Consider the following 14663-nt stretch of genomic DNA (forward strand, 5'->3'; position numbering starts at 1 on the left):
CTCTGCCATTTAGGATTGTAACCACCCATTTGTCTTGCTCCCTACAAAGTTCTCTGTAGCCCTGCAGATAACAATACTATTTCTCATTCCAATGTTAGCTTCTCACCAGCTCTTTTAGCTTGCATTCCCATACTCAGGGAAGGTTGAGTTCAATTGTTTTAAGTTAGTATAATTCCAAAATATGTCTGCTTCAGCATAGCTGAAATCAACATTTTGGCCATTTTTATATCCCATTAATAACTAGCCAGGCAAGACAATTTACATACTCTATTAAAAAAGCATAAATGAGTTTTTAAAAGCAGATATGGAAGATATCAAAAATATGAACATGCAAATATATATTCAGATGGATATGTGCACTGTTAATTTCTGTTTGTCCCCTGCAAATCAATGTTTTACCCCAGAACAAGTTGATGTTTTCCTGATACAGTCACCATTGTTGAGATGAAGATGCCAGGCTTTCCTTTCAAATATTGACATACCCTTCTTATCTTGTTCCTCTTCTTACTTTCACATAGCCAGATCAAGGAGCATCCTTTAATTCTTTGACTGTTGTTCCCCCCTTCCCTCAGCTGTTGCGATGGGGAAGTTTGGAGAGCTGAGGTATTCTGGTGGACTGACAATTGACCAGTGAAGGATATTTGAGAGATACAACTGCACACAATAGGGGCATCAGGAAAACACATCATTTAGAGCAAATCGTACATGTGTGTGTGTGTGTGTAGCACTTTCTGTATTGTATGCAAATCTGTCATTGTCATTTAGAACTTGTAAGAATTGATCTTAATCTTCTCCATTCATTGATCCATCAATTGATCCATCCATCCATCCATCCACCAAAAATACTAAAACTAGTAATTTTCTTTAAAGAACCAACAGTTGAAGAATGGTCTGAAGAAGAAATGGAGGAAGTATCTATTTCCATTCACAGGGAAGAAGTTTCTGAAGGTACGACCACAGTTCAAGAATGCTAGGCAAAAGCAAAAAAAAAAAAATTTTTGTTTTGTACCAAATATCCTGGGGATTAATGTCTACTCTATTCATTAACAAAAAATTACAACTATATAAATATGTTTCATATCTTATAAATTTTAATGTTAAGAATGCCTACAGTTTCTATTTTGCTTTTGAAAAGTCTAGTAATTAATCCTGTATTGATACAGTGAAAATAATGAGGTATCTCTTGGATGTTGAGAATTATCAGCCCTTTTTCCCTTTTTTTTTTTTTTGGTGTTTTCTTTTTTTTAATTTAGTTTTTTTTGGTTTTTTTTTTTTACAAAAATTCTCTGTTAGAAGTTCCTCTTCCACCAGGTTGCTTGGATGAAGTTAAAGTCATGGTGTACCTTGGTTCCTGAGACCATTTCATCATAAAATTACGATATTGTTTTCACTTGGGAGTTTATTGGTGGTATCATAATGCTATGAAGGACAGTAACATACATCGATTGACTGAATTTCCATTGAGTCAAATGGCACCATGGAAAGTATTTTCAAGATGTGGCTTTAGTCAAGGAATTTTCTTGATATTTGGGAGAGAGGTTTTTTCTGAAAGTGGACAGATTACAGCACTGGTGAACTAGTGGACAGAAGAATGGAAAGTGCTGATCCAGTATGTAAAATACTGAGCTTTTTCAAATGCTACAGAACTACAAGTTAGCAGCTCAATCTCAGTTCCATTTAAGTTGCATGGAGTTTTTCCTTTGCCTTCAGAGGGAGCAGGATGGTTTGAATGTAGATTTTGTAATAGCAGAGTTGTCTGTTTTGTTGCTTTAAAGGGCCATAAAGAGAGTAATAGATCTTAAACTCAAGTATTTTTTAACTTTACTCTTTTTAAGTGACTGAAGAAGAGTCTTACTACATAGAGGAGAGGGTAACTGCTCCTAAAAGAGAGGAAGCCCCGCCCACTAAAGGTATAAATTCTTTTCATTACAAAATATTGGTTGTTTCATCATTCTGAGCATTATGTTGCCACTACATGTTTGTCTCCATTTGTGGTTTTTGTATTAAGGAAATGTGTGCTTGTTCTAGTTTTACTACTCTTTGTAAATCCATGTACTGTAATATTTTAAAGCACCGGAGAAGCACAGGAGAGTTGTCCCTGAACCGAAAGTTCCAGCTGCCCCCAGGGAAGCTCCAGGAGTTAAAGGTACAAATCAGTTCCTCATCTGGGTGATGCACCTTCAAGGAAAATATGTTTGATTTACTGTCTTGTTTCTACATGTTGAAATGGGTGGTGTGTGCTTACAGAGATGAATGGTTGTCTCAAATTCCATCTTGTACTGTGACAGGTATTGTTTGTGTTGACTCAGTAAAGCACACTGTGATATAGTAAGCAATGAAAAATATTGCATCTTAATATTCTTTCTTATCTTCCTTCTTATCTTACTCATTTTTCTAAAGTTCCTGAAGTTTGTAAGAAAGTAGCTCCTAAAGAGAAAGTGCCTGTCCCTGTGCCTAAAAAAATGGAGGCTCCACCACCAAGAGGTATACCAGTGGTTTTTTCATGTTGCAAAAAGCACCTTTTTTTTCATGAATGACATCTTTAACATATATGCATGTTGATAAAAACATATTTTTCATACCAAATTTCTTCAGCATTATACATGCACTTATGTCCATTTGTTTACAATGTGGTCTCTGGTCTGTGTCATCTTGATGAGATTTATATGTTACTTCATCTTTTATCTTATCTGTCTGTCTGTGAAATCAATCAAGTATTCTAAAGTTGCACAATCTTTTTTAAGAACCTGCAGAAGAACAGGTACCCACTTTTGAGATAGAAGTTGAAGAACCTCCATCAACAAAAGGTAAACAAACTGAGAATATTATTATCATGGAAAACTTTTTGTTTGGCCTTGCAGCATTTCTGTCTAGTCATTTTACTTAAATAAATTTGTGTTTGTTAGTATCTGTAACTTATGTCTGGATCTCCCCTTTCTTTTGACTGTTTGCTCATCTTTGCACTAAGACTGTAAAGTACAGTCTTCTTCAGTGTCTGTTGTTGTTGAAGTTTATGTAGCATTTTCTTTTTAAAAAGATCAGATTAAGTATAATAATACTTCAAATATTGCAATTAAATACCCTTACACTTATTATTTTCAAGTGACTGAAGTACACAGGAAAATTATCACAGAAGGAAAAGTTGCAGTTGCTAAAAAAGAGGAGGCTCCACCAAAAAGAGGTATATCTTTTTTTCAGAGCTACGCAATAGAAGTCTTGTTTCAAGAATACTGATTTATATTTATAATATCTAATTGTTTAACACAAGCTGTATTGTTCAGTGTTTGCTGTCTTTTTTTTTTATTTGACTTGAAGAAATGTCAAGTCCCTGCATTTGTGTTTTGTCATCTGATTATGTTAATAAACTGTGATTGATTCAAAATCATTTTAAATACTTTTTTTTTTTTTTTAACAAAATGTCAGCAGTGCCCAAGAAGCCTGTGCCAGAAGAGAAAGTACCTGTTCCAATTTCACAGAAAATGGCAGGTCCACCAGCAAAAGGTACACAAGTTTGTTTGAAAGCACAGAAGGCTTCCAAATATCAGATGTGCATACACGCAATGTTTCTGGTTAATCAAATCCCAGTCTTTCCTGACTTGGTTATAAATGGAAAGGACCTTTGTCTTCTCCCCTGCAAAAAATGCAGAAGGTGACAGAGAACAGCCACACGCATTCATTCCTTGAATTTTCTAGCACTATTTAACTTCATTGATTACTTTGGCTGCTTAAGTGCTTTGGAAAGCTGAGTTAACACATTTACTCAGTGAAGAAGTTAAATAAATATTAATGCATTAGATTAAAAAAAAATATTAATGCTTTATAACATTGTCAATATTCAGTGAAGGGTTTCAAACTTAGAAGTATTTCCTAGGTTCTGTGATTTTCTTGTGTTTCAGAAGTGATTTTGTTATGTATCCTGTATATGTGGTGTCCTGTGGTTTAATGATGTTTCTAAGGAGCCAGGAGGCAAATTATTTGCAACTTACTTTCATCTTAATCATTCCATCTTAATTCCTGATGTATGAATATGTTGTTTGGTTTTGATGTGGTTTTGTCTATATATGTATTCTTCTAATATTATATGTATTATTTTAGTAGATATTATTTTAATGTTAAATTATATTTGTGTTGTTACTAAAATTGCAGTGTTTCAAAGTGTCTAATTTATATTCAGAATTTCTTCCTAGACCCCCATTCCCCCAAAAAGGTATCTTCAAAATACATAATGCATATCTACCTACTATGCATTAAAGCTTCCTCTGTGATTTTGTTATGTGTCTTTACATCTGTACAGATGGTGTTACTGTTGTGTTCATTATAAGTGTACTATTTCCCCATAATTGTTTGTCTATAATTCTTTTGTATGAACGTCAGAGAGTGTCATTTTTTTTTTAAACTTTATAATTCTTACAATTTCCATCTTTAAAGCGCCAGAAGAACGAAAGAAACTTGCCAGAGAAGAAAGAGTTTCCATTGCTGTTCCAAAAAGAAAAGTGCCTCTACCACCAGAAGGTACTCCTGCCCATGGATTATCCTATGAATAGACTGTCCTCATGCAATACCACCAAAGCTTCAAGCCTGTTGGTCTGGCACCTTTCTTGAAGTTTTAATGGTAGATTCATAGAACCATTTAAGTTAGAAAATACCCTTAAGATCACCAAGTCCAACAGTTAACCTGACACTGGCAAGTCCACCAGTATGTCCCACCATAGTCTCAAGGGAACATTATCAGAGTCTGAGAAACACTAGATGCATATTTTTTCCAATGACTCTGGCTTCAGGAGGTGTCGGAAAATAATAACTAGTTTTCTAAGAACCCCTAAATGGGATATTTGTTATTGTACATTATAATCATCCAGAGAAAAATATTAATGCTAGATTCTGTCTTTGAAGTACTAACAGAAGAAGAACACTGGGCTGTGTCAGAGGAAGTATCCGTTTCTATTCACACAGAAAAGGAGATCTCATACACAGGTATGAATGGACTAAAAAGATTCTATGTCCAAATTTATGTAATGTTATCTACTTAAAAAAAAACAACAAAACAAACAACAACAAAAAAAAACGCTAAGACATACACAAAAAATACTAAACAAAAGAAAACAAAACACAATTTCATGTCCTGTGCAGATCACCAGTTTATCCTGAGAGTTGTTTGTATAATACCACAGCACACTATTGCACTCTCACAAGAAGCTTAAATCTTTCCTCCTGGTTTACTGTTGCCGTAGTGGAAGCCCAACCATTTCACTAGGTCCTACTTTGCAAATCTTGTCACCTGTCTGACCTGAGGGTAAACAGGGCAGCCTTTTGCTCTCCTGAAAAGAAGCCCTTTCCTTTCATGTTCCATGACATCAATTCTTTACCTAAATCTGAAAGTCAAAGAAAAAACCTTTACCTCTGCTGTTGCTTGACTGTCTGTGACACTTAGCACAATACCATATATTGGACCTGCCAGCTCAAGGGCTTTGAACAAAGTCCATGGCTTTTAAAGAAAATTCATTGCTCTATCACCTTTGGAGGGAATTTATTCAGTTGTGGAAAATGACCCACAAGATGCCTCATACTTACTACTTTCAGACCTGCTGCCGTTGACAAAAAACATTATCCTATTCATATAATGAAAGATTAATACAATCATATCAGTGTGAAGTTAAATAATCTGTTTGTCTGTTGGAGAATTATGTGGAACAGGCAGATCATGAGTACTAAGAGAATGATGGAAGAGGATCTTTTGCTGGCTTTCCTTAAGGGAGTTAACATGCCGGTTGGTCTGGAAAAGTTCAAAGCAGAAAGACATTAAATGCAACAGTTCTCCCATGGGATTCCAAATAGAAGTGCTGTAGCTAGGACAAAAGAAAACAAAGGAACCTGATCGGAAGATGACAAAGGCATGCATGCACAGTGCAGTTTTTTGTAATCAATTCAACCAAAGATACCAGATCCAGTCAGGTATAGTTTAAGATTTCAAATGCAGGTGTACTTGACAATTACAATTAAATATCAAGCACGGCTCTGCCGGAAAATATTTGAAGAGCTGGTCAGTCTTCACATTACCCCCCAAAATAACACCCACTTCGCAAACATCAAGACTTGTGGTAGCCACTCATCTATACTCATGTACCTTATCAGGAAGAAAGGTTGTTGAAATTCTCTAATGTGTCACTGACAGAATGGATCATCTCTCTTGAGAAGATCAAAATAATTTTCTGTGCAGTTTCCAGTTATACTGGGCAAAATTTTCCCAAGACGCCTCCTCAGAAGACAAGATCCATGCACTGCTATTCTGAAAAAGATAATGAGCTGCTTAAACATAGTGTCTATTCTTTCCTGAATAAAAACTGAACATATTCACACCTTAATCTTTTGGAAATTTTTCTGCTCTTATATGGCATGGTTCCTTGCTATGCCTGAGCAAACAAGCTACTTTGTAAAGCAATGAACAGAAGAGGAAAAACACCTTACTCAGCAAGCAATTCTTTTGCCTTTAGTTAGACCAGAGCTTTTACCTATTGTTAGCCACCCCCAGAGTTTTCTGTATGTGCTCTCTCATCTTCGTCTCCAGTTTACTGTACAGATCTTTTTTTAGCAGTGATTCAGGACTCTTGAGCTATTACTGAGGTAGTGCAAAGTGTCGCTGCTGTGGAGAGGGGCTGTCAGAGAGAACAGTGGGATTTAATGATTTTGTAATTTGATTGATGAATTTGGATTTTGAGTTCTGCCCTTCAGCAAGTTTAACTTCACTGTTGGCAGCACTGGATGAAGCAGGAATCATATCAGCTCTTTATACTGGGATCTTGAAATGTTTGTTGTTACTTAATTGAAAAGCAGTGTAATGGCTTCCGTAATTATATGTCCAGTGTCAATAAGCGCACTTGTCTTTCGCATATAAGCCATATATTTGTAGGACATGTTTCTTTGTTTCTTGGCAAGAATATTTTTGCTTTTAAGCAACACTTTTAACAATACTTAAATGTAAATATACTGTATCTTTTAAGTGCCTGATGTACCAGAGAGGGCTATCATAGAAGAAAGAACTTATCCTCCTAAAAAACTGGCAAGACTACCAGCCAAAGGTATACTGGATAGAGAATTGAAGTATGTTATAAATGTGTTTTTTTTTGTGTCTTGTATGTTCCATGTACAGTGAATACTGATTTGTTTTCTCTGGAATGTTCTTCCTGTGTTTTAATTCTTATTTGGCAATGCCTTGTGATCCTTATTATTAGTAAGATCTATGTGCTATATTTTAAGATTCTCTAACTTAATATCTTTTTAAGTGCCTGAAGTACACAAGACAGTTGTCCGAAAAGAAGAAGTGTATGTTGAAGTTCCTCAGTATGAAGAGGAAGGAGAGATTCCAAAATATGAAGAGGAAGAAGTAACCAGATATGAGAAGGAAGTAATCCATTACAAGGAGGAAGTCCATCATTATGAAGAAGTTAGTCATTATGAGGAGGAAGTTCCTCAGTATAAAGAAGTTCCTCAATATGAAGATGAAGAAGTCACACATTATGAAGAAGAAGCTGCTTATTATGAAGAAGAAGTTCCTGATTATGAGGAGGAAGAGCCAGAAATTCCCCAGTATGAAGAGGAGGCTCAGCTACCAGCTAGAGGTATACTTTAATTTTAGGATTTTTGTGAGAAAGAGTAGTATCTTTTAATTCTGTTAGTATATCAAAGTTTTGGTTCAGTATGTTCCTGTATGCTTTACAATGTGCCTTTTTTTCAATATGTTTAATGATTAGTATATAGTATAGAAAACGTGTAATGGCTGTATGTCTATTCTTTACTACTACCTCTATAAATTTAAATGTTCCATGTCATACGTGTTCGTTCCTCTTTCATATGAAGTCTGTATAACCAAGAAAATTTAACAGAGCTTTATTTCATCCTCTTCTGGGGTCCAATTTTGCTACCAGACTGTTTGAAATACTTAAAAATGGATATAAGAATTCTGCAATCACAGACAAAAAAAAATGTTTATCTAGAAAACAGGCAGGGTAATTGAAAATATGTGATTTGCAAACACAAACCACATTGATTTCCTCTTCAAAAACCCTATAGTTGCTGGTTATTTTTTTCTTGAAGGGAATAATATATTTTCAGGGAAAGCAAAAATAAGTCTTATTAAATTGCCATATTTAAATAATCTTAGGTTTAGGTGTTTTCATTAGGATGAATTTTATATGGTTCTGGTGTAAATTTTTAACATTGTTAGTACAGGATGAACATACTATTCACTACTTAGAGAGGACAACTTTATCACCAAGATAAAATCTTTCTACATTGTAATATAAAGATTTCAGATTTCCCCAAATCACATAATCATCTAAGAGTATGTAAAGTTGTATATTTTCCAGTCCTGATTCCAATCATTCCATAGCCTGTCTTCCCCAAAAAGACGTTCAGATTTTTTTGACTAATTAAGGTATGCTAAAGTTATATTTATCATTGTTTGCAGTAGAATTTTGTCATTTCTATTAGCATATTTTTCTTAATAAAGGCCAGCCTGTGCACTGCAAAAGCCAGGTTAATCCTGAACAAGAAGATTAAGGTTAGTTCAGAGCAAGTGAGATTACTCTCCTGTCATCATAAAGCTTGTATGAAAGTTTCTGGGTTTTGGAGGACAAAAAGGTTGAAGGTACATTTTAGCTGAAAGTTTGCATCACTGCAGTTAAAGGAAAAATCTGTTCATTGCAGCAGAAGCAGGATTTTCATCTTTTACATTCAAGTAAGCCACTCTTAAACATTGCCATTAGCCAGCAAAATGTGGTGGAAACCAATGGGTACTTATAATGTGTCCATAGTTCTGTGTTTGAAGTAAACCAGCTGAAAATTTTTATATGCTTGCTTTTTACATATAGAAAGCACTTGGAAATGTCTAAGGAAGAAAATGTAATCAGCAGTTTCAACACATATACAAAATTGGCTTATCCAACATGATCAGGAAACCTATTTCATGGTTGATAAAAGTTAGTATCATAGCTCTGGGGGAAAATAAGTAGAAGCAGTAAATCCACTAAATACCTAATACAGCAATTAAGTAGTTGTTTATTACAATGTTTGTAATAAACATCCAAAAATTGGAGGAAAAATAAAATTGTGGTTTTGCAAGTTTCCCCACCATGGCGCTTCTTCATCTTCTTTAATAGCTTGTTCTAAAAAGACAAACTATGTCTTAACTCAATCTTTTGATCAGCAAATAAGCCCTTGAAGATAAAAACATTTTTATTCATGGCCTCAATGACTAAACAAGGAGAATGGACATAATAGCAGTTAATAGAACCTGTTTCTGATTTTATTTTGTCTTCATGATCAAACCATGTTAAATCATTGCTGTATGTTCTGGGTGTGTATTTGTGATGCTTGCTTGCACTTTATGTTCCTGTTGGTTTAGAAGTAAATACCTAAAACATTAATGGTATCTTTCAAGTGCCTGAGGTTCCCAAAAAGCCTGTTCCAGAGGAAAAAATACCTATTCTGAAGAAAAAAGAAGTTCCTCCAGCAAAAGGTATAAATCATTTACTTATCTTAGCAGACATTTACTTATCTTAGCAGACATCCTCTGAATATGTAATTCACAGTATTTTTCAGATGTCTTACTTAAATAATTTCTTTTTTTCTTTTCTTTTCGGAGAGGGCTCTGCATATTAAATATTTATCCTGACTTTGTTGTTTAATTTTTGTTTTAAATAACTTGTGGTTTATTTTTTTAACAAAAATAATGTTTTTGAAGTGCCTGAGGTGCCAAAGAAACCTGTACCTGAAAAGAAAGTCCAAGTGCCAAAGAAGGAAGCTCCTCCAGTCAAAGGTATATGAAATAGTAATTAGCTGTGATCAGAAAGTTCTTCCAGACTTCATTTATTTTCTCACTTGTGTTAAGCACTAGGATACTAGAAGGATTGTTGCTCTTAAGAATTGTGGTTCTTTGTATTTGTGTTTAATTGTCTGGTGTCACTTCTGTATATGTGACAGTGTTTTAGATTCTTATGTCAATCTCAATTTATAATATCTTGCTAAGTTCCAGAAGTGCCTAAGAAACCTGTGCCAGAAGAAAAGAAGGTTCCTGTTCCTGTACCAAAAAAGAAGGAAGTTCCACCAGCCAAAGGTATATCAGCTTTTGACTGAATGTGTTTAAAAAAAAAAAAAATTAAAAATCGGTCTTTGTTCATCTTTCCTTTTCAATATAATATACAGTGAATACTTTTCCGTTCTTGACAGTTCTTTATTACTCCTCTTTATTGATTCCTATAATTGTTCTTTACATTACGGTTCAAAAATTAAATTCTTAAACTACAACAATATTTTTAAAGTGCCTGAAGTACCAAAGAAACCTGTGCCAGAAGAGAAGATACTTGTCCCAGTGCCTAAAGTAGTGGAGGAACCTCCACCAGCTAAAGGTACACCAGTTTGTGGTTCAACTGCATAATTATAGTTTTGCTTCTTCAGCTTTAGAAGATTGCGAGTAACAATACCACTCGTTGTCCTAGTGTGTTTGACCCACTCACAGATATATCTATGATTAGGACGCTGTATTGTGGCCATTTCTGTTAGTCATGGGTGCTATGCTTACTGTACACTTTGAAAATTTCTATGTCTTGTATCATCTCTGTCTTTTGGATCTTTTATATTTAAATTATTTTAAATTTCCGATTCAAACCAGATGCCTCAAAAGATAAATTAAACAGTCAGACTTCCCCCTTAGCCTTAGAATGCCAATTTGTAGTTCTGTAGTCTGTATATTTGTAAGTTTACATCTGTGCATAAATCTGTGGATAAAAATCAATGTTATCTTTTATACGTAATTGAAGTTTACCATATTTGTGTAGTTGTCTTAATATCAGTTATTCAGTTATCATGTTTTATGTAACATTGAAAATTAATTTCTTCAACAAAAATGTCTTTAAAGTGCCTGAAGTGCCCAAGAAAGTTCCAGAAAAGAAAGTACCTATCCTTGCACGTAAAAAGCCAGAACCTGCAACAGCCAAAGGTATCTTTTCTTATATCTGAACATATGGATGATGCTTCTTATTGTTTCTGTTTGTTTGTTGTTAGAATTCAAAGTATCGTAGCAGTTTGTGGAAAATGTACTTGCACATTTTACTTCACACCCTTTAGCTTCTGTGTATGTTGCCTCTCAGTTTATGGTGTTGTGCCTAAGTTTTCTACAATTAAATACTATCTTGAAGTGCCAGAAATAGCAAGACCTCCTCCTGAAGAGGTACCTATTTTTGTCCCTGAAGAGGAGGAAGAGGAAGCTGTTCCAGAGATACCAGCAAAAGGTACACCATTCCTTCTTGAAAATGATCATAGAGCTTTGTTCAGTTCATTAAAAGATCTTCATCTCTATCGATTATTTTAAGATGGATGTAAATCTTAATTATCTTTCTGAGTGGAGTTTTCCTCTTATTGGTCTTCGTGACTTTGTTCCATGTTTTTAGTAGTTTTCATGTTTTAAAAGTAATTGAAAAATCTGTTATCAAAACAATATCTTTAAAGTGCCAGAGGTGCCCAAGAGAGCTGCCCCAGAAGAAAAAGTACCTGTTGCAGTTCCTAAAGCAAAGAAAATTCCACCAGCTAAAGGTATATCAGAGTGCTGTGTATGCAGATTATTCCTCTCCCTTACATGTTGGCATTTCAGCTGAACCTCATTATAAAAATTAATTTATACTCAGATAAGTCAGATCTTTGGTTCTAGCACCCTGCTGCTCCCCTGTAGTGAGCAGTGCTAGGTCTCAGGCAGGGTTTTGTTGTCTATTTTGTTATTGACTTCAGTGGGCTGAGAATCAGGCCTGGTTTTCCATTTTAAGTGACTGCTGTGAATGAAGTAACTTATTGTCATATCATAATCTAGAACAAATATTTAAATTAATTTACACTTTACTTAAACAAAATACCTGGAATAATAATTTATGGGCCTTTACCTGCAAATTTATCCATTCAGGGGGATCATTCTGAATATGCACCTTGAGACTAGGCTAAAATAACACGCCTTTTAGCTAAACTTATATAAAAATAAAATAAAATCACAACTGACCATATGAATAGCCAGAAAATATGCCCTGGATTTGAAATTCAGAGTGGAGGTAGACTATTGCAGAGCCTACCGTTTGGTGCTGAGCAAATTTTACCTCAGCAGCAAGTTTTTTAGAAAAGAACTGTGAAGTACACACTGGGAGGTTTTTAGGTAAAAATTTAGATGCTAATAATCCTCTACACCCTCTTTTTGGTAGCGTATCTTTCTTATATTTTTCATTGTCAATGACACTGTGTAATTAAGAAGTGGGCAAAAGAGCCAAACCTCATATAATCCTAAAAACCTAATTGTACTTTGCTGTTTTCATGGAGTGAAAAGTAACTAATAGTTTCCCTTATCTTTATTACTATTGTTACTTTAAAGTTGGTGTCCTTGTGATTTATGTTATTAATTTTTCTTTGTGATGTTGTGAAAGTAAAGTTCTTAAAATAATATCTTTAAAGTGTCTGAGGTGGCAAAGAAAGTTGTGCCTGAAGAAGAAGTTCCCATTTTTGTTCCTGAGGAAGAAGAGGAAACTATTCCAGAAGAAACGATACCAGCAATAGGTACATGATCTTTTCTTGGAAGCTGCTCATGAGATCTTTTGGATTCCTTAAAATTAATCTTTATATCTTGTTCTAATTTGTATGTAAATTTTAATGATCTTCTTGGGGAGCTTGTGACCTTATTTCATGTATTCTTATGCTTTTAATTCTCTGAAAGTAACTTTAAAATGTGTTTGCAAAATAATATCTTTAAAGAGCCAGAGATTCCTAAGAAACCTGTCTCAAAAGAAAAAATACCTGTACCTACTCCTGAGAAACGGGAGCTTCCTCCAGCAAAAGGTACATAAATTAATACCTAGGAAAACAATGTGTTGTTATTCTCATTCAGTGTGTCTATTTATTTTATTTTGTTTGTCATTTATGTTAGTTTTCTGTCCCTGGTGTCTTTCTGTATTGATGTCTCAGAGTGACTGCCAAATTCCTAGCAAAAAATCAGTTCTGAAATTATCTGACTTGTTCAAGAAGTCTTGTCTACAGACATTGAGGGTCTTTTGTTTTTTTTCACTTTCATCTTCTTTAAAGCATTTAAATATATTCTACAGATCAGTCCTTATTTCATTATGTCTGTTTGTATATGTTTTCTGTTGTCTTTCTTATACTACTTGCGGATGATATTCTTACATAAAATGTCTTTAAAGTACCTGAGATGCTTAAGAAACCTGCTCCTGAAGAGAAAGAACTTGTTCCTAAAAAGGTGCCAGCTCCACCAGCCAAAGGTATTGCAGTTTGTAAATACTGTTACCATTAATAGATAACACTCTTCATACAAGTTGAGTTTAGTAAGGGACATTTTAGTATGTTTTTCTTGTATTATATGTCACTATATTATTTGTTTGTTTGTAAGCTTCTGTTCTGCTGTTTGTAAGCTTCTGGGTTTGTCTATTTTAAAATTGTGCAAAAGAACACTGAAGTTAGGTTCTATCTTTAAAGTATCCAAGATGCCCAAGAAGGCTGCTCCTGAAGAGAAGGCACCTGTTGCCCCCCCTGTAAAAGTGGAGGTTCCAACTGCAAAAGGTATATATATTCCCGATTATAAGTAATATTTATGCTAAAAAAGCTCTTGATTTTCTTCTTTCTAACTTTTGTCTTTGCTGTTTGAGAATTTGCTTCAATTTGTGTTAAAAGTCTTTGTTATCAATGCTTGCATTGTAGAACCATAAAGCTCTCTTTCTTGTGTTTTATTTGCTTATACTGCTTTAAAGTGGGCTTTTTTTCTAAATTCCTAAATGAAATCCATATCTTTAAAGTCCCTGAGGTGCATAGAAGAGCTGTTGCAGAAGAGAAAGTGCCAATTGTGGTGCCCAAACCCAAAGAGCCAGCATCAACTAAAGGTACAGATATATGTCTTTTTAATCATCCCAAAGATTTGATTTTTTCTTATAATTTCTAAAATCTTTTATAATATACAGTTTCAGAACCTCGTTCTGATATTTTAATGTAACTTGTGGTGATCATGTACATTTTGTGTTTGATGTGGATAGTCTTGACTAACTTAAAAAAATATAAAAATTAATAATTACTAGCCAGTAACAATAATATTGTTTCTAAAGTGCCTGAAGTATCCAGGAAACTTGTCCGGAAAGAAAAAGTCCCTGCTCCTGCTCCTCCAGTGGAGAAATATGAGTATACATATGAAGAGTATGAGAAGTATGAGACATACGAGAGTATTGAAGAGTTTGAGGACGTTCAAGAAGGTGAAGAAATTGAGGCATATGAGGAACCTGAAGAACCTGAGAGATATAAGGAGATTCAGGAACAGGAATATGAAGAGGAGGCTGAGGAAAAAGATTACTATGAAAAGTATGAGTTTAAGGAGATGGAAGAGATCTATGAGAAATATGAAGAGGTGTATGAAGAAGCTTACGAAATCCAGCCTGCTATAGGTACATCAGGTCATGATTTCTTTATTCTTACAGTTTGTTGAGTTCCAAGCTGCTGCTTAAGCCTCCTTTGGGTGTTTATTTATATTTTTTCCCCATTTGTAGTCCTATGTGTGTCTGTTGCTGGTAATGATAAATCCATTCAAAGATTTTTTTTCTACTATTCCTTCCTAAGGAATTCTTCCTTTCAGAGTAGAA

The 14663-nt window shown here is 34.6% G+C and overlaps 1 protein-coding gene and 1 long non-coding RNA gene across 2 annotated transcripts in view; both read left to right on the forward strand.

Annotated features, from left to right (window-relative positions):
• Nucleotides 1-14663, forward strand: part of TTN (titin) — a 247054-nt gene that overhangs the window by 100885 nt on the left and 131506 nt on the right. The window contains exons 124-143 of the mRNA XM_062640616.1: nt 871-948; nt 1836-1910; nt 2401-2484; nt 2745-2807; nt 3104-3181; nt 4429-4512; nt 6999-7076; nt 7281-7616; nt 9437-9514; nt 9740-9814; nt 10025-10111; nt 10317-10403; nt 10913-10993; nt 11145-11285; nt 11503-11586; nt 12484-12585; nt 12781-12864; nt 13224-13301; nt 13833-13916; nt 14136-14468. Of these exons, the coding sequence (XP_062496600.1) occupies nt 871-948; nt 1836-1910; nt 2401-2484; nt 2745-2807; nt 3104-3181; nt 4429-4512; nt 6999-7076; nt 7281-7616; nt 9437-9514; nt 9740-9814; nt 10025-10111; nt 10317-10403; nt 10913-10993; nt 11145-11285; nt 11503-11586; nt 12484-12585; nt 12781-12864; nt 13224-13301; nt 13833-13916; nt 14136-14468 (2190 nt within the window). The remainder of the gene's footprint in view (nt 1-870; nt 949-1835; nt 1911-2400; nt 2485-2744; nt 2808-3103; nt 3182-4428; nt 4513-6998; nt 7077-7280; nt 7617-9436; nt 9515-9739; nt 9815-10024; nt 10112-10316; nt 10404-10912; nt 10994-11144; nt 11286-11502; nt 11587-12483; nt 12586-12780; nt 12865-13223; nt 13302-13832; nt 13917-14135; nt 14469-14663) is intronic.
• LOC134175143 (uncharacterized) lies at nt 1926-3838 on the forward strand. Its single transcript, XR_009968905.1, has 3 exons — nt 1926-2484; nt 2745-2807; nt 3104-3838. It is a non-coding gene; the product is annotated as an uncharacterized LOC134175143 (long non-coding RNA).

The sequence above is a fragment of the Pezoporus occidentalis genome, unplaced genomic scaffold, assembly GCF_034315485.1.
Source record: "Pezoporus occidentalis ecotype Australia unplaced genomic scaffold, CSIRO_AGI_Poc_V1 ctg66, whole genome shotgun sequence".
NCBI lineage: Eukaryota > Metazoa > Chordata > Aves > Psittaciformes > Psittacidae > Pezoporus > Pezoporus occidentalis.